The sequence below is a fragment of the Argiope bruennichi genome, chromosome 9 (genome assembly GCF_947563725.1).
Source record: "Argiope bruennichi chromosome 9, qqArgBrue1.1, whole genome shotgun sequence".
Classification (NCBI taxonomy): Eukaryota; Metazoa; Arthropoda; class Arachnida; order Araneae; family Araneidae; genus Argiope; species Argiope bruennichi.
Genome location: NC_079159.1, coordinates 99,319,286 through 99,333,350, shown reverse-complemented (window position 1 = coordinate 99,333,350; position 14,065 = coordinate 99,319,286). Strand labels below are relative to the sequence as shown.

General features: G+C 26.1%; 1 protein-coding gene across 2 annotated transcripts in view; it reads left to right on the top strand.

The window, feature by feature from the left end:
* The first annotated feature begins 62 nt into the window (after positions 1–62).
* Positions 63–14,065, top strand: part of LOC129983803 (activating signal cointegrator 1 complex subunit 3-like) — a 74,137-nt gene continuing 60,134 nt past the window's right edge. Inside the window, exons 1-5 of one of the 2 annotated variants that reach the window (XM_056093440.1) lie at positions 63–202; positions 857–908; positions 5,699–5,861; positions 6,784–6,893; positions 9,732–10,312. In XM_056093440.1, the coding sequence (XP_055949415.1) occupies positions 5,719–5,861; positions 6,784–6,893; positions 9,732–10,312 (834 nt within the window). In that variant the 5' untranslated portion in view covers positions 63–202; positions 857–908; positions 5,699–5,718. The remainder of the gene's footprint in view (positions 203–856; positions 909–5,698; positions 5,862–6,783; positions 6,894–9,731; positions 10,313–14,065) is intronic. The other variant, XM_056093439.1, reaches the window with a different exon arrangement.

Here is a 14,065-nt window from a genome sequence, read left to right as displayed (position 1 = left end):
TTTAAAAAAGTTGATAAGACTTGTTTCCACGAAGTGAAATGCAAAGGAATCTCAACGTGGTTGCGAAGCGAAACTGAACAGAACGGGAGAATTCGTGTTTGTTGTGGAGTTGAAGAATGATATGATAGAGTTAATGTATGGAAAGGGACTTCAATAAAATATATTCAGACGTTGGTTCTGGCTTCTAAATTAAATTAAATAGGTTAGTTTACTTCATTTTTTGGCAAACTTTTTATACGTGTTGGCATTTTTAGTTTTAGAATTTCTTCAATTTATGCGATAGTTTGACGGCAAATTTTGCGAACTGTTGTGCAATCATAGTATACCGCTTGCCTTAAACTAACCAAATTTTTACTCTGAAAATTTCAAACAAATTCTTTTTTCAAATGAAAAAAAAATAGTACAGCATTTTCGGTAATCTATTTAACGAAAGCAAATGATGGATATTAGTTATTTCGAATAAATATTTATATCAAACTATGAATCTTAGAACTCGAAAAGTTAAGCCAAAATGTGGAAAACATAATCGTAAAAAATTATTTTCAATAAAAAAAATGATTTTGATATCAATAAATATATGTGGAAAATTCAATTTTTATTGGATAGGATATCATATCCTGTTGAGAAACTATGTTATATTAAAAAAATAATAGAAATTGTAAATTTCTTCTTTTCAAGTATACAAGTTTATATAGGAATATTTTTTTTTTCTTCTGTATATTACGAAGAAAATAATTAAGAAAAAACACTTTGATTATATTGTTGTGTTAAGATACATTTATTTTTTACACTTTTTATGAAATAAAGCATATCTTTTTGTTGTCAATTTATTATATTAGGGAATTGTCTGTTTCAGATAATGATTATGCTGTTGGAATGATTTCATGGCTGGGATCTTTGACTAATATGTATATTTATTTACTGTTATTAACTTCTAATTTGAAGAGATATTTTTGATAATGTCCAACAAGTATTTCAAATTAGTTAATTGAATTATTTAAAGTAAAGAAGAAAAAAAACTTACATTAATAACCTGATTTTCAAGTTTGCAAACTAAAATGAGCATAATTTGTTGTCTGTATTTTAAATATAGATCAGAAATTTCACTCCTCCTTACTATGAGATTTGCATGTCTTCACTGTTTTTTTTTTTTTTTCTTTCCCTCTTTTGTTTATTTATTAACTATGCCATAATGTCCATATGCATTTGTGAGTTATGCTTATAATATGCTATATTGCTATTATTATTAAATGACAGTTGTGAATATCTTTAGTAATAGTTTCTAAATGAGGATATAAAAAATCTACATTAATTTCTTTAACAGTAACTATATAATTTTATTGTATTTTCTACTATTTTATTATTCTTTATATAAATAATGATGAAGGTTTTAAGATCATTCAAAATAAATCAACAAAATTTTTTGACAAAATTTGTCTTTCCATCTCAGATTTTTTTAAAAGTTCATACACATGTACTATTTATGTAGACTTGTTAAAATATCAAATTTTATACTGATATATGAATTCATTTTTGAATTATAACTATTTAAAGTTTCAAAATTTTATTCAAAGTCTATGAACAGAATTTTTTTGAATTGCTATAACAGCTTACCTAATTGAGGTATAAAGCTAAGAAAAGTGTTATTTTACATTTTTCCTTCTTCTTCTTTTTTTTTTTTTTTTTTTTTTTTGTGATATGCAACATGACACACAAAAGCAAATACATTTTTTTTTTTTTTCAAAAATGAAATGAGAAATATGTTTAAAAAGTACATATTTTCAAATTTTTTCATGAATAGATTATTATGTAAATCCTCTGGCAAAATATAAATTTTGTATGATGATGAGTTATTTATCAAAAAAAAAAAAAAAAGAATTTTACTAAACTTTATTTTTTAGTAATGCTTGGTATTCACCTCAATAATGCAAGAAATGTTGATTTGAGGGATGCGTCACTTAGTTCTTTATATTCTGCACCTCCAAACTAATAATTGATTAGTGTAAGAAAACATGAAAAGAAATTACTTAGTAAGTAGTTGTGCTTTAAGATGATTTTGCAATTTTAACTAAGAAGATTAATAATTTACATAAGAAGTTCGAAAAGTAAATACATACAAAAGTGTTATTTTCTACATTTACATAAAAATATGAAAGCTATTCTGAAGAAGAAAAGAATATGGTGATGTCTAAAATAATTAATGCAGGTTTATAATCTGTTAATAGTACTTATTAGCTAATACTGAAAAAAAAAAAAACTTTTACTGTATTTAAATGAAAAGCTTTGTACGTTTTAACTTTATTTTTAAAAAAAGCTGATAAAATAATATCACAAAAGCTTTAATAATTAAAAATTTATAATGTAATTGTAAATGTGAAAAATTGTAAATGTAATTGATATAGCATTATTTCTTACATTAAAATATCAGAAATTTTGAAGCACTTTTTTTTTTTAATTGTATCTACTGCTGCCCTTTCCTTACTCCTTCCCCTTTTCTCAGAAAAAGGAGAGGGGGGGGAGCTTCTGCTTTTATGAGGATAATTTTAAAGTGAAAGAAGAGTGACACTTTACTATTGTAGCCCCTGGAAAAAGGTCTTGCAACTTAATAGAAAGTAATATGAAAATTAATCTTACAATTAACATTTGAAAAGGCAGTCGAAAATATTACTGATCTAGAGTTTGCTTATTCAACCCAAATAGAATACGCTGCATTAGAATAGTTCTTAAAAATCATTTTGATTAAACATTGACTATCCAAGGAACACAGCAACTACATTTATTCATTCTCAAAATTAAATCAAAATTATTCATGAATACTTTTCAGAGGATATGCTGGGTGAGGAGAAGGAATCTGCAGATAAACTGAAATTAGAAGATATATTTGGCTATGCCATAGCTATCATGGAAATTAATGGTTCAAAGTTGCTGTTTTTTTTTTTTTTTTTTCTTTCTTCCCAGAAAAAAGAACTTGATGAAATAAAAATTATTTTTCTTCATCCATCTGGATCATATACATTATTTTCATTTCCAAGAAATGATGTTTTGTAGGTGTCGGTATTGGATATTCTGATAAAAATGAATCCTGTGACCATTGGAATAAATTACAATACATATAAAAGTACCATATGCCAAATAAACATCAGATGAGAAACATATCCTTCTTTTACAGAAAAAACTTTTACTTTAGATTTATTTTTTATAATCTTTCTTCAGATTCGTATTCATATTTTTTTTTCATGGAAGTGTAAAAATTATCATTCTTGTGTTAATGAAAATTGTGCCCATATATATAGGCTATTATCCTATTAACTATATCTCTAATATGATTGTCATAGATTAACTAATGAAAGTTGTAATTGGAAAGTACATGGCATTAGTGAGATGTTTGAAAATTAATATATATATATATATATATATATATATATATATATATATATATATATATATATATATATATATATATATATATATATATATCTGGGACTTGGAACAAAAAAAAACTGGGGTGGGCGAGCTTCATAAAATAATGGATACTACCAAACACAAGCATCAAAAAAATAAAATAATATTATTAAATGAACAATAAAGTAAATATTTTTGTACAAAAAAAAATGATTAGTCTCAGGAATAATAAAATTTAATCCTGAATTTAAAAAAAATACTGAAATCTGCATTTTTATGGAAATGTTGAAGGAAAATATCAGCTGACCATATGAAAATATATACAGTACACTGAACTTTGCCACTACCAGCATTAAATAAAATGGGAAGTTTATGATTATATAACTATATTATGTTTTCAATTCAAAATAATCATTACAACGAGATTGAATTGCATAATGATCTATTAACAGAAAAAATAAAAATACATTACCAAATACAAAAAAACAGGGGGGGGGAGAATTGTTGAATTGATGGAAAGAACGGCCCATATTCACATTCATAAACATTTCAGGTTTGCTCACTTTCTTTAATAGTACATAAAAAATAGATGTTGGCTGGATGGCAAAGAGATTTATCAGTATTTTTAAATAATTCTTATTGTAAGAGATTCTGCTAAATACAGTATATTAATAAAAAATCAACCTTCAGTTTTAATTTTTTAAACAAATAATTTCTCATTGTCCCAAATTTATTTTTTGCCAAATGATCGACAACATTACTTACCATTTGTTAAATAAAAGTGAAAAATTAAAAATATGTGTTTTAAATTTTGATGGGTACTATATATGTATCTGTAGATTAAAGATTTCTATCCTGAAATTACTCAAATCTGCAAAGAAAAAAATAGTTATTATTTTTTATATCATATATTCTTTCTTTAATAAGTTGTATATTTTAGAAGAAAGTAAATGAAACCAAGAAATTTAGTGTTTCATTCCATTATTAAATAATAGTAATATGCTATATGGAACATATGTGTGTAATTTCTCTTTATAAACATGAAATTAATTAGTTAATTATACTATATAAATGAAGATCTAATGGTGCTTAGAAGGAATAATTTTATTCCTTTATTTTTCCTCATTATCATTGAAAAAAACCCATTCCAATGGTGTTTGCAGGAAATTTAATACTTCAACTAGAAACTGTCCTAGTAGTTTGTGTTCTTAAATTAATGCTCACAATGAAGTAAAAAGCAGGAAATTTTTGTTGATTTGAAAGTTTCAACTTAAACATATGTGACCCAACACTCTCAAATAAGTTAACATTAAGTGTTTACTCATGCAAAAGTTTCTATTATTATTAAAAGTAAATGCACCAAAAAAAAACTGTAGAGCCCTAAAGAAACTAAGATTTGGTATAGCTTTGTACCCAAAATATTGTTAATCTAAATGTATTAGCAAAGATTAATTAAAAGCTAGATAAAATTATTGAACAATTAAGTAAAGCTGTTAATAAATAATTGTATAATATTTATTTACTTAGTAATACTTTTTATATTTAGCAATGTTTAGTTATTGAAATATCTGAAAATTCATGAATTTATCTTCAAAAATTTTAATTTTTATATCTGCATTTAATGTATGAGCATTTTTGACAAATGAAGAATGATTTTTTTTATTGTTTGGTCCTTGATGTTCCTTAAAAATTTATTATTTTTATTTTATTTCCTTTAATTGCATGTATTTGGGATCAGAAGGCTTTAAAGCATATCAGTTATTTGTTAAAATAAAATAAAAATTTAAAGATTGATTCAACTGACATTTTTTAAAAGATTTTCAGCTGTTGCAAAAGAGGCTTTAAAGCATGTTCTTTTCTTTTAACAATTTTTTTTAGTTATCTTTCTACTATTATCTTGAGTATAATAAAGATATATTAATTCCAGCTTTCTAAAACAGTGAAGTCTCCATTTGTATGATACTTTTACATAGACTCCTAGTGCCAGTTTTGATGATTGATAAGCAATGACTTATTTTTGTAATTTAACATCAATAAAACCATAAAGTAAATTGGTTATTATTATTTTTTAATAGACAATTTTCATTCTGGCTTATTATAAAAACATTTCCAAATTGTGTGTGATTTTATTATAAATTTAATTGATAGGAAATGTTTTGATAGAATTAAAGTGCCTTTTATTCATTGGTGTGATTGATTGTCTAAATTTAAATTATATAATTTAATTGCAGCACTAAAAAATTTAAAATCATATTGTATTTAATTAATTTGACATGTTAACATTTTTATTTTATAGTTGGCAGTCAACATTGAAAAATGTTTAAACCTAAAGAACTTCCTCGTTTGACTAACTTTATTCGAGCTTATGGCGAAGTTGCTGCTCCATGGTCTGGAAATATTCAGTATGATCCAGAAGCATTAATTAAGAAACGGATAGAAAAACGTGAAAAGCAGGCTAAGTGAGTTACATATATTTTCATAAGATTTTGTAATGCCTTATGGTTTTGTACCTCAGTTTTTATAGTTGAAATTGCTGTATAGAGGACTAGCTAATTAGGGTATTGCATGGCTGAAGAATTTGAATCAGAGAATAGAATTCACAGATCAACCAGCATTGTTTAAAAATTTGTAGACTGATAGATACTCAGTAGTAAATTACTTGCTGCTTTCAGGTTGACTGGTGAGAGACTAGTTTTCCCAGCTTTCCTTCATGCAAGACAAAAATTTGGGCATTTTTGTTTGAAATTTACCTAGGAGGACAATTAATGTCTTGCCACTGGATCTAAAAAAGCTTTTGCCTCATTTGTGTCTAGATACTTACTCCGTTGTTACTTTGAGTAATTGAAATTATCACATGGGTCTGCAACTCAAGACCACTGTTTAGTGGCATTAGATCTAGTGAGATTGATACCAATAATGCTGTATCAAGAATTGGAACGAAAATTAGTTTCCTTATATTTCAGATCTTATTGAAATTGTTAAAAAAAATTTAATAAATAAACTAAATAATTAATGTTTGCAGTTAGTAATGGACAATACTCTATTATTATTTCTTCGAAATATATATTCTCAAAAGCAAATACACATTCTTAGGCATCAAAGTTTATTCTTACATTAATTATTGCTTATTCAGGATATTTACAAAATATTTTGGTAGAAGACAGAAAAAAAAAGAAGAAAAAAAAGATTGCTACTATTGGAACAGAATTCATTATTTTCTTGGTAAAAAAATAATTTTATAATGCTCTTTTAAATTGACAAGTTATGCCTTTTATAAATTTTTCTATCAAATACTTTACTAAAGAAATTGTAAAAAACTCTTTCAAATTAATCAAGAAGTTTTATGCATGTTAAAAGCATATTTTTTCTTATGTTTTATAGATTATTTAGCATAAAGTCTATGAAAGAATATCTTTTAGAATATTCTACTTGTTCACAAAATGAAGTGGATGATATTATTAAAGAATTTATAAATCTTGCGAAAGCAATTGGTAAGTTATTTTAATATCCTAAAAATTATTTTAAATTTTTAAAACAATATTAAATTCTGAATAAAGTTAAATTAAAATGATATCGAGTAGTATTAATAACAATGTATAATACTTAAAATGAAGTAAATTATTGCAATTTCAAAAATAATGATAATAATTCTGAGTTTAATAATGCTCAAATAGTATTACAAATTTTATAACAAATATATTTTGGTGACGTTTTTGGTACTAAATTTGGCAGTGACAGACTTTGTCTAAGCTACTGAGTGACAATGTAAAATTTCTCAGTGTAAAATATGCTATTTAAGTAAAAAAGACTATTTAAGGATTAGCCAATGCAAAATTTCTGTTCTTTTCCAGAAAATTCAGGAGCCTTCTACGAGCATTTAAAAATCTTGCTGCTATTACCGTCAGTCAGTTACTATGGTGCTTTCAATGTTATTTTACTAAGATAAAACTGTTGAATATTGACTGAAACTTTGCTTAAGTACTTAAATTTCCCCCTCCCCCTGCTGTGCAAGTTTGCTAGTTTGAACTGTAGTGGTCTGTTGAAAATATGATTATAAATTTAGAAACTGTAAATAATTTTTTGATTATTCGGTTTTGATTGAAGCCTATTTAGTCCATGATTTCATCTGAACTATAACAATATCATGATAATTGCATCATTTTTGAATTGAAAGAAAGTTCTTAAAATATACTATATAAATTTACTATATAAAACTATAAACTATTTTACTATATAAAATTTTATTAGGATGTTAAAGAATATTTTTTATTTTAATTAATTTCTAATTTTTAATTAATTTACAATTCATTTTTGTAAAAATTAAGTTAATTTTTCTCATATTTACTGCCAAGTAAATTTATTTTGAGAGCATTTTTAGAAATAATTAGAAGTGTAATTTAAATTTATTGATGAATTTGTCAAAATATTAAAATGTATTATGACTAAGAAGTACATAAGTGTACAAAATTCAGAATTATTCTGCCTCAGAAAATCATATATATATATATATATATATGCTGAATTCCATCTTAACAATCATGAAGCATGTTAAATAAGTGTTTTTTTATAATAAAAGAACATTTATTTTTATTGCTAAGTTCAGGTGATTATTGATCGGCCATCTAGTAATAATAAATCTGTAAATATCTCTTTTCAATTATGATATTAACATTTCAAGAAAGCAATATTATAGATTTATAATACAGATAAAAATAAAATATAGATTCAAATGCCATAATTAAAGTTCAGTAGTTAAGAATTTATTGTATGCTGTTGTATGATTGACTGTAAATTGTTGTTATTGGTTTAGAAATTCCTAATTGTAATAACTGTTTATTAAATTCCAATATCGGTACTATTTTTTGTAAAGTTTTGTACTAAATTTCATTCTTCTACTAATAATTAAAACAGCTTTCAGTCTAATGTTTTGTTAATATTTTAATAATATCCTTTGGTGAGGGGAGATACCTATTATTTGATTGTCTCTCTCTAACTCAGAGAATGGTAGATTAATCTTTAAAAAAATTTATAATTTTCATTTTTTTTTTTCCTTAAGTGTGATTGTTAATCTATATAAAGTACATTATATTTTAAAAAAGATAGAAAATTTTGAAATTAGAGGAAAAAGATGTGCAGATTTATGAATCTTTGGAAGAAAGGTTTTTTAGATTCTCTTAATGAATGTAGAATTAGTTTCTCATTATATGCAAATGGAGATAATTCCAGTATGATTTCAAATTTTAAGCACACTTAATAGAAATTGAGTTTTATAAATTTTAGAAATATTTGTTTGGAAAGTTTGAAGCCCTCAGAAAATTCACATTAGAAGTTATTTACCCATTTTGTAATATTTGTCAGTATGAGAAGTAATTTAAAATTATGGCTACATCATTAACTTTGAGAAATAAGAAGTGTCTCTGCATTGATCTAAGTATTTTTTTAAATCAGAAATGATAATATGTAATGCTTTTGTGCAAAGTAATAAATTATTCTTTTGTAAGAGCTGAAGGTGTTTTAGCACATTTTTATTATGTCATATTTCAGGTTTATAAAAATTGAGTTGAATTTTCACTCATATTTTGATATGCTCGTTCTGAAATTTTGTGCAATTTTGTATTTCCAGTAACAGTATATCGTTGCTTACCTTAATAAATTGGAACTTTATTATAATTTATTGCATAATTTTATTCAGTATGACTTCTGTTAATGAATTTGAGATAAATGTATTTCAAGATTTAATGATTATTATAATAATTATTATAAAATATATTTAAGACTAGAAAGTAAAGAAAAAATGAAACAATTAAGGCTCTTTTATTATTGTAATAAAATATGCAAAATAAATTTCTTTCTCAAACATTTAAAGTGAATGATACAAATCATAAAAGTACAAACTGCTAAAAACAATGTGATTGTAAAATTAAGACATAATAAATATCAAAAGGCAAAAAATTCTTTAATTAAACAATTTAAAATATTTTTATGAATGTTATTAAAATTTTTATTTACTTAGAATGTGGTTTTCAATGCAGTATGCATTTATTCCTTTTTTTTTTAAATTTATTTTTAAAAAGTTTTCAATATTTGAGAATACTAATAAATAAACACTAATATAGTAAATTGTGATGTTAAAGACATTTCCCTGCACCGAGATAAAATTTCTCTTTTTTCCTGATTTTTCTTACTCGATGAGCTTAATATATTTATATAAGAATAATGAGAATGTAATTTATAACTTCTTCTATTGTACACTATTCAGTAGACAGTTCTGTGTAATTAAGTATAAAAACATGTGCATATTTATATTAATATTTTGTTTGTTTCCTTAGCTGGCTCAGATGCTTCAACTTCAGTTATTGAAGGCTCTATTGTATTTTTAATTGAATTATTTAGAGACTGTCGAATAATAGGTATGAAAGAGAAATTTAAACTTAGAGGACAGTTTGGTGAATATCCTCCATCTGCTGCTTCTAAAGCCTTTGAGCTTGTTAAAAGAATGGTGACTTCTTTGAAATCAGAGGCACAAGAAGATTTCATTTCAAATGGCTTTCCAAAATCTGATGAGCTAATGGCTGAAGAATTTGGATCTAAAATCAAATTTATCGATCCATCACCCCCAGATGATAGTTTTTATCTTGTTCCTGTGAAAGATTATTCTAGTGAAATAAAAGAAGATGCTTTTGAAAGGTTGAGTTTTAAATTTATACCTCCTCCTCCTCCTAAAGAAGTGAAAACTGAACAAACTGCTCCCAAGCCAGTTAATATTTCTAGAAAGTTTGACCAACATTGGCTGGAAAAAGAATTAGCAAAATCAATGGGATCAAATTCAGAACAGTTCTCACCTACTGAATTTGCTCTCACTGTGATACAACTTTTAAAATCAAAATCAAATGAAGAAGTTCAAAGCGAAGTAAGTTATTCCAAATTTTCATAGCAATTTCTTTTTTTTTAAAGGTATATATATGCATAATTTTACTTTTATCATTTCATACATACATACATATTGTAATTTGATAGATACTTAGGTGTTTTCCTTTAATTCTTTAATATTGAAATGGCATTTCTTTTCCCTAAATAAAAGGATTTGATCAGCCAAATCCTCATTATAAAATTAGACTGGCATATAGCCATGCTGGGAGTGTTTTATGTTTTTTTTATGAAAAATTTAAATTCAGTAGTGCAATTTAAATAAAATTTTAAATGAGGATTATTGCAGTAACAATACACATAAAACTGAATTTTCTTTTTATAAGTTATATATTTAATAGTTTTTATGAATTTTATATGTATATAATTAGAAACAAAAATGCAAGTTATAGTAAAACATAGAAATGATTTCCAACCATGGCTTATATTTCAATATTCTTCTTAATGACCATTACTGTATCCTCTGAAGCATGCTTATTGTTTTTAAATTTATGAGTACGACAATTTTAAGATTATATTAGTTCTTTTTTGCATGTTTAAGGCAATTCTTTTTTTTAATATTGGATATATTTATTAAAAAAATGGGAAAATTAGGTTTCGAAATGAATTATTCATATACTTGTGATTTTTGTTTGCCAAAATAATGTGATCCTACTATGACAGATCTTGCATCCTCCTTCCTTCATTTTGTTAGCTGCTGGATGTCAGTGATTTTTTCAGACATGACATGTTTCTAAGGATTTCCGCATATTGTTTGACAACGGATTCTAAAACCCTCCGCACTTTTGTGGATGTGTTAGGATGGGTTTAATTCGTCAAAATAGGGGTGAGAGGAAAGATGTAAGGAGGAGATTTTCGCATTTAACAATAAAATAAACTTGGATTTCTGGCAGGCTGAATTAAAGTAATACGGTCAGAAATGACACGGCACTCACATACACATGAAAAAAAATTGAACAAAAAAAAGTATCTGATAGGGCAAAAATCAAGGTCAAAGAATTGTGGAAATGGGCTCATTCTTTCATGTCTCTCCCCTTAATGAGATAGAATCGTCGAAAAGTGGTCGTCTCAGAATATTGAAATGAACAGTATTCAGAATTTTATCATTTTTAGATCAATTTTTTAATCTTCTAATTCTATTATATTTTAAATATTTCAAGTACTTAATGTATAATTTTTTTTAATTTGATAATTGTACCTATTTTACTTCTTGTTGTGTTACGATTCATAACTTTATGCCATTCAGTCTCCCCCCCCCTGATATTTGTGTCATGCCTGCATTTTGCTTCAGAATTAGAAATCATAAATTCAAAACTTGATTTCACTGAAGATTTGTTATGCCTTTCAGCATAGTGATGTGGTGGTAACATTATAAGCCAGTTAACAACTTCCGGAGAAGAGTGTACACTTTTGTCTAGTGGCTTTGTTACTCGGCTATGAACCCTAACGTTGCGAGTTCGAACCTCAACCTGCACATTGGTGACCCTCGTTCTGAACAACCGCATCCTTCATTCAGCTGTTGTGGCTCCATCTACCGGCAGCAACCACTCACACACGCTCGCCGTCGCCCGCCATAACACTTGGCGCGATTACAACGTTCGTCGCTCGCCATAACTGGCACGATAAACTCTACCGACTCCCTGGTGGGCGACTGTTTTGGTGGTAACATTATAAGCCAGTTAACAACTTCCGGAGAAGAGTGTACACTTTTGTCTAGTGGCTTTGTTACTCGGCTATGAACCCTAACGTTGCGAGATCGAACCTCAACCTGCACAGTGATATTAAATCCATGATTAAAAATCTAATATTAAATTAGATACTGTGATGGCTAATTCATTAGGCATCTTCATTATTTGTTTAAAATTATAAAGTCTCACCTCTGAAATCAAAAGATACTCAAATTTCTTAAAAACTTATCATTATTCTAATTATTTGACTTTTACATTGTGCATTATTTTTCCAAAGTATTGCATTGCTATATAGCGAGAAGTTAAAATGCTTTATTGGTCTAAGACTTTAGGAAAAAAATTATATAGTCACTGGCATCTTCAAATGACAATTGGGGGAAGTTCCACTGTATATTGTTTGATTCAATTCAGGTATTGGAATTTTTGAATAGATTGAGTTGTTATTAATATTATTTAAAATAAAGTTTATATTTAAAAGGAAAATTTAATGCTATAAATATCCTAATTGACTTTTTGCAGCACTCCATATTGAATTGAAGAACAAATAATTCATTTTCATAAATATACAGGGTGGCCAGCCGGCCAGGAAAACTGGGAGGTCGGAAAAAATCAGGGAAATTTATTATAAAACTGAACATTTTTTTATAAATTGGCAATTTTTATCCAATATGATAATTTGCTAGTATTTTTTCATAAGTAGAATGAAATATCTCTGGCAATTAATGAAAATCAAACTTTTACTGATAGTCTAAAACAGACTATGGAAAAGAAAGATCAACTACTATATCTAATTTATTGTATATATATGTAAATCTATAATATTTTCACCATTTTTTTTTTCAAACAACAAGTTATAGACAATTAGTGAAAATTGTTTTGAGTACTGTGGAAAAGGACAGCCCAACTAAAGTCCAATTCCTGTTACTGATATGATTTTAAGCTTTAATGGGTTTCTTTTATTTAAAAAGGTATATATGGAGCTACCTTCCCCCTTCTCTTTTCTTGCTTCGAATTTCAAATTGATCATAACACATGTTATGAGTGAAAGTATGAATTTTGAGTATTATTATTCAAAACTGTTGTAAAATACTGACCCATTATTATAATTTCAAAACAATTTATTTTAATTAAATAAGTATTTTACAATAATTTTTTTCCCCTCTTCTCAGGGATTTTTTGTTGAATTAGGAAGTATCGGACATAATTGCTATAATTTCCATAAAACATTTTTTTGTTCGTTTATTTTTAAACATTATGAACATAAATTAATAAATTCTTCATATGAATGGTTTCTATGGGCAACATGAAATGGATGTTATGGATAGTATTTTCTTTTAGCATTTTATTTTATTTTGTATTTGTTTAATTTTTTTTCATACATTCAACAAAATGCTCTATAATTTTAAAATAATATTAAACACATAACATAAGGGAGAAGGGCAGCACTTTTTTATACTGTGTGATGTGTATGAAACTGTTTGTCACAAAAGTATATAAAATTCATTCATACTATCTTTTTTGAAATTTATACCTCTAAAACATTTTTCCTTTTATGCAATAAAGAAAAAAATTAATAAGGATAAATTTTCCATTGTCTCCCTTCCCTCTGTTACAGATTAAGCATTAAGCTTGCTTGCTAGTGATTTTTTTAATTATAGTTGGTGAGCTAAAAGCAATGCAATTTTGATTTCATTGAAGAATTTTACTTCTTTTATTGCAGATAGAATGTCTGTTAGTAAAATTTGGTATTTGTAAATGAATTTTTTTTTTTTCTGTTAGTAAAATTATTATTCATTTCTGATTGGCGTGTTGGTAAACAATATGGATGGGGAGACCCACTGAAAAGAAACAAATCATTTCATTCTTAAGAATTCCGCCAATTTGCAATTATTTTTGCACTGTATTTTTCATGATTAAACTTGACAAACCATTCCGAGATATGACTGTTTGGCTAAAAGTCAGTTAAGATGGATATGTATCTTTTAGAATTGGTTAATATGTTTGCAAAAAAAAGGGAGTATTACATAATTGCAGCTTATCTGAAATTC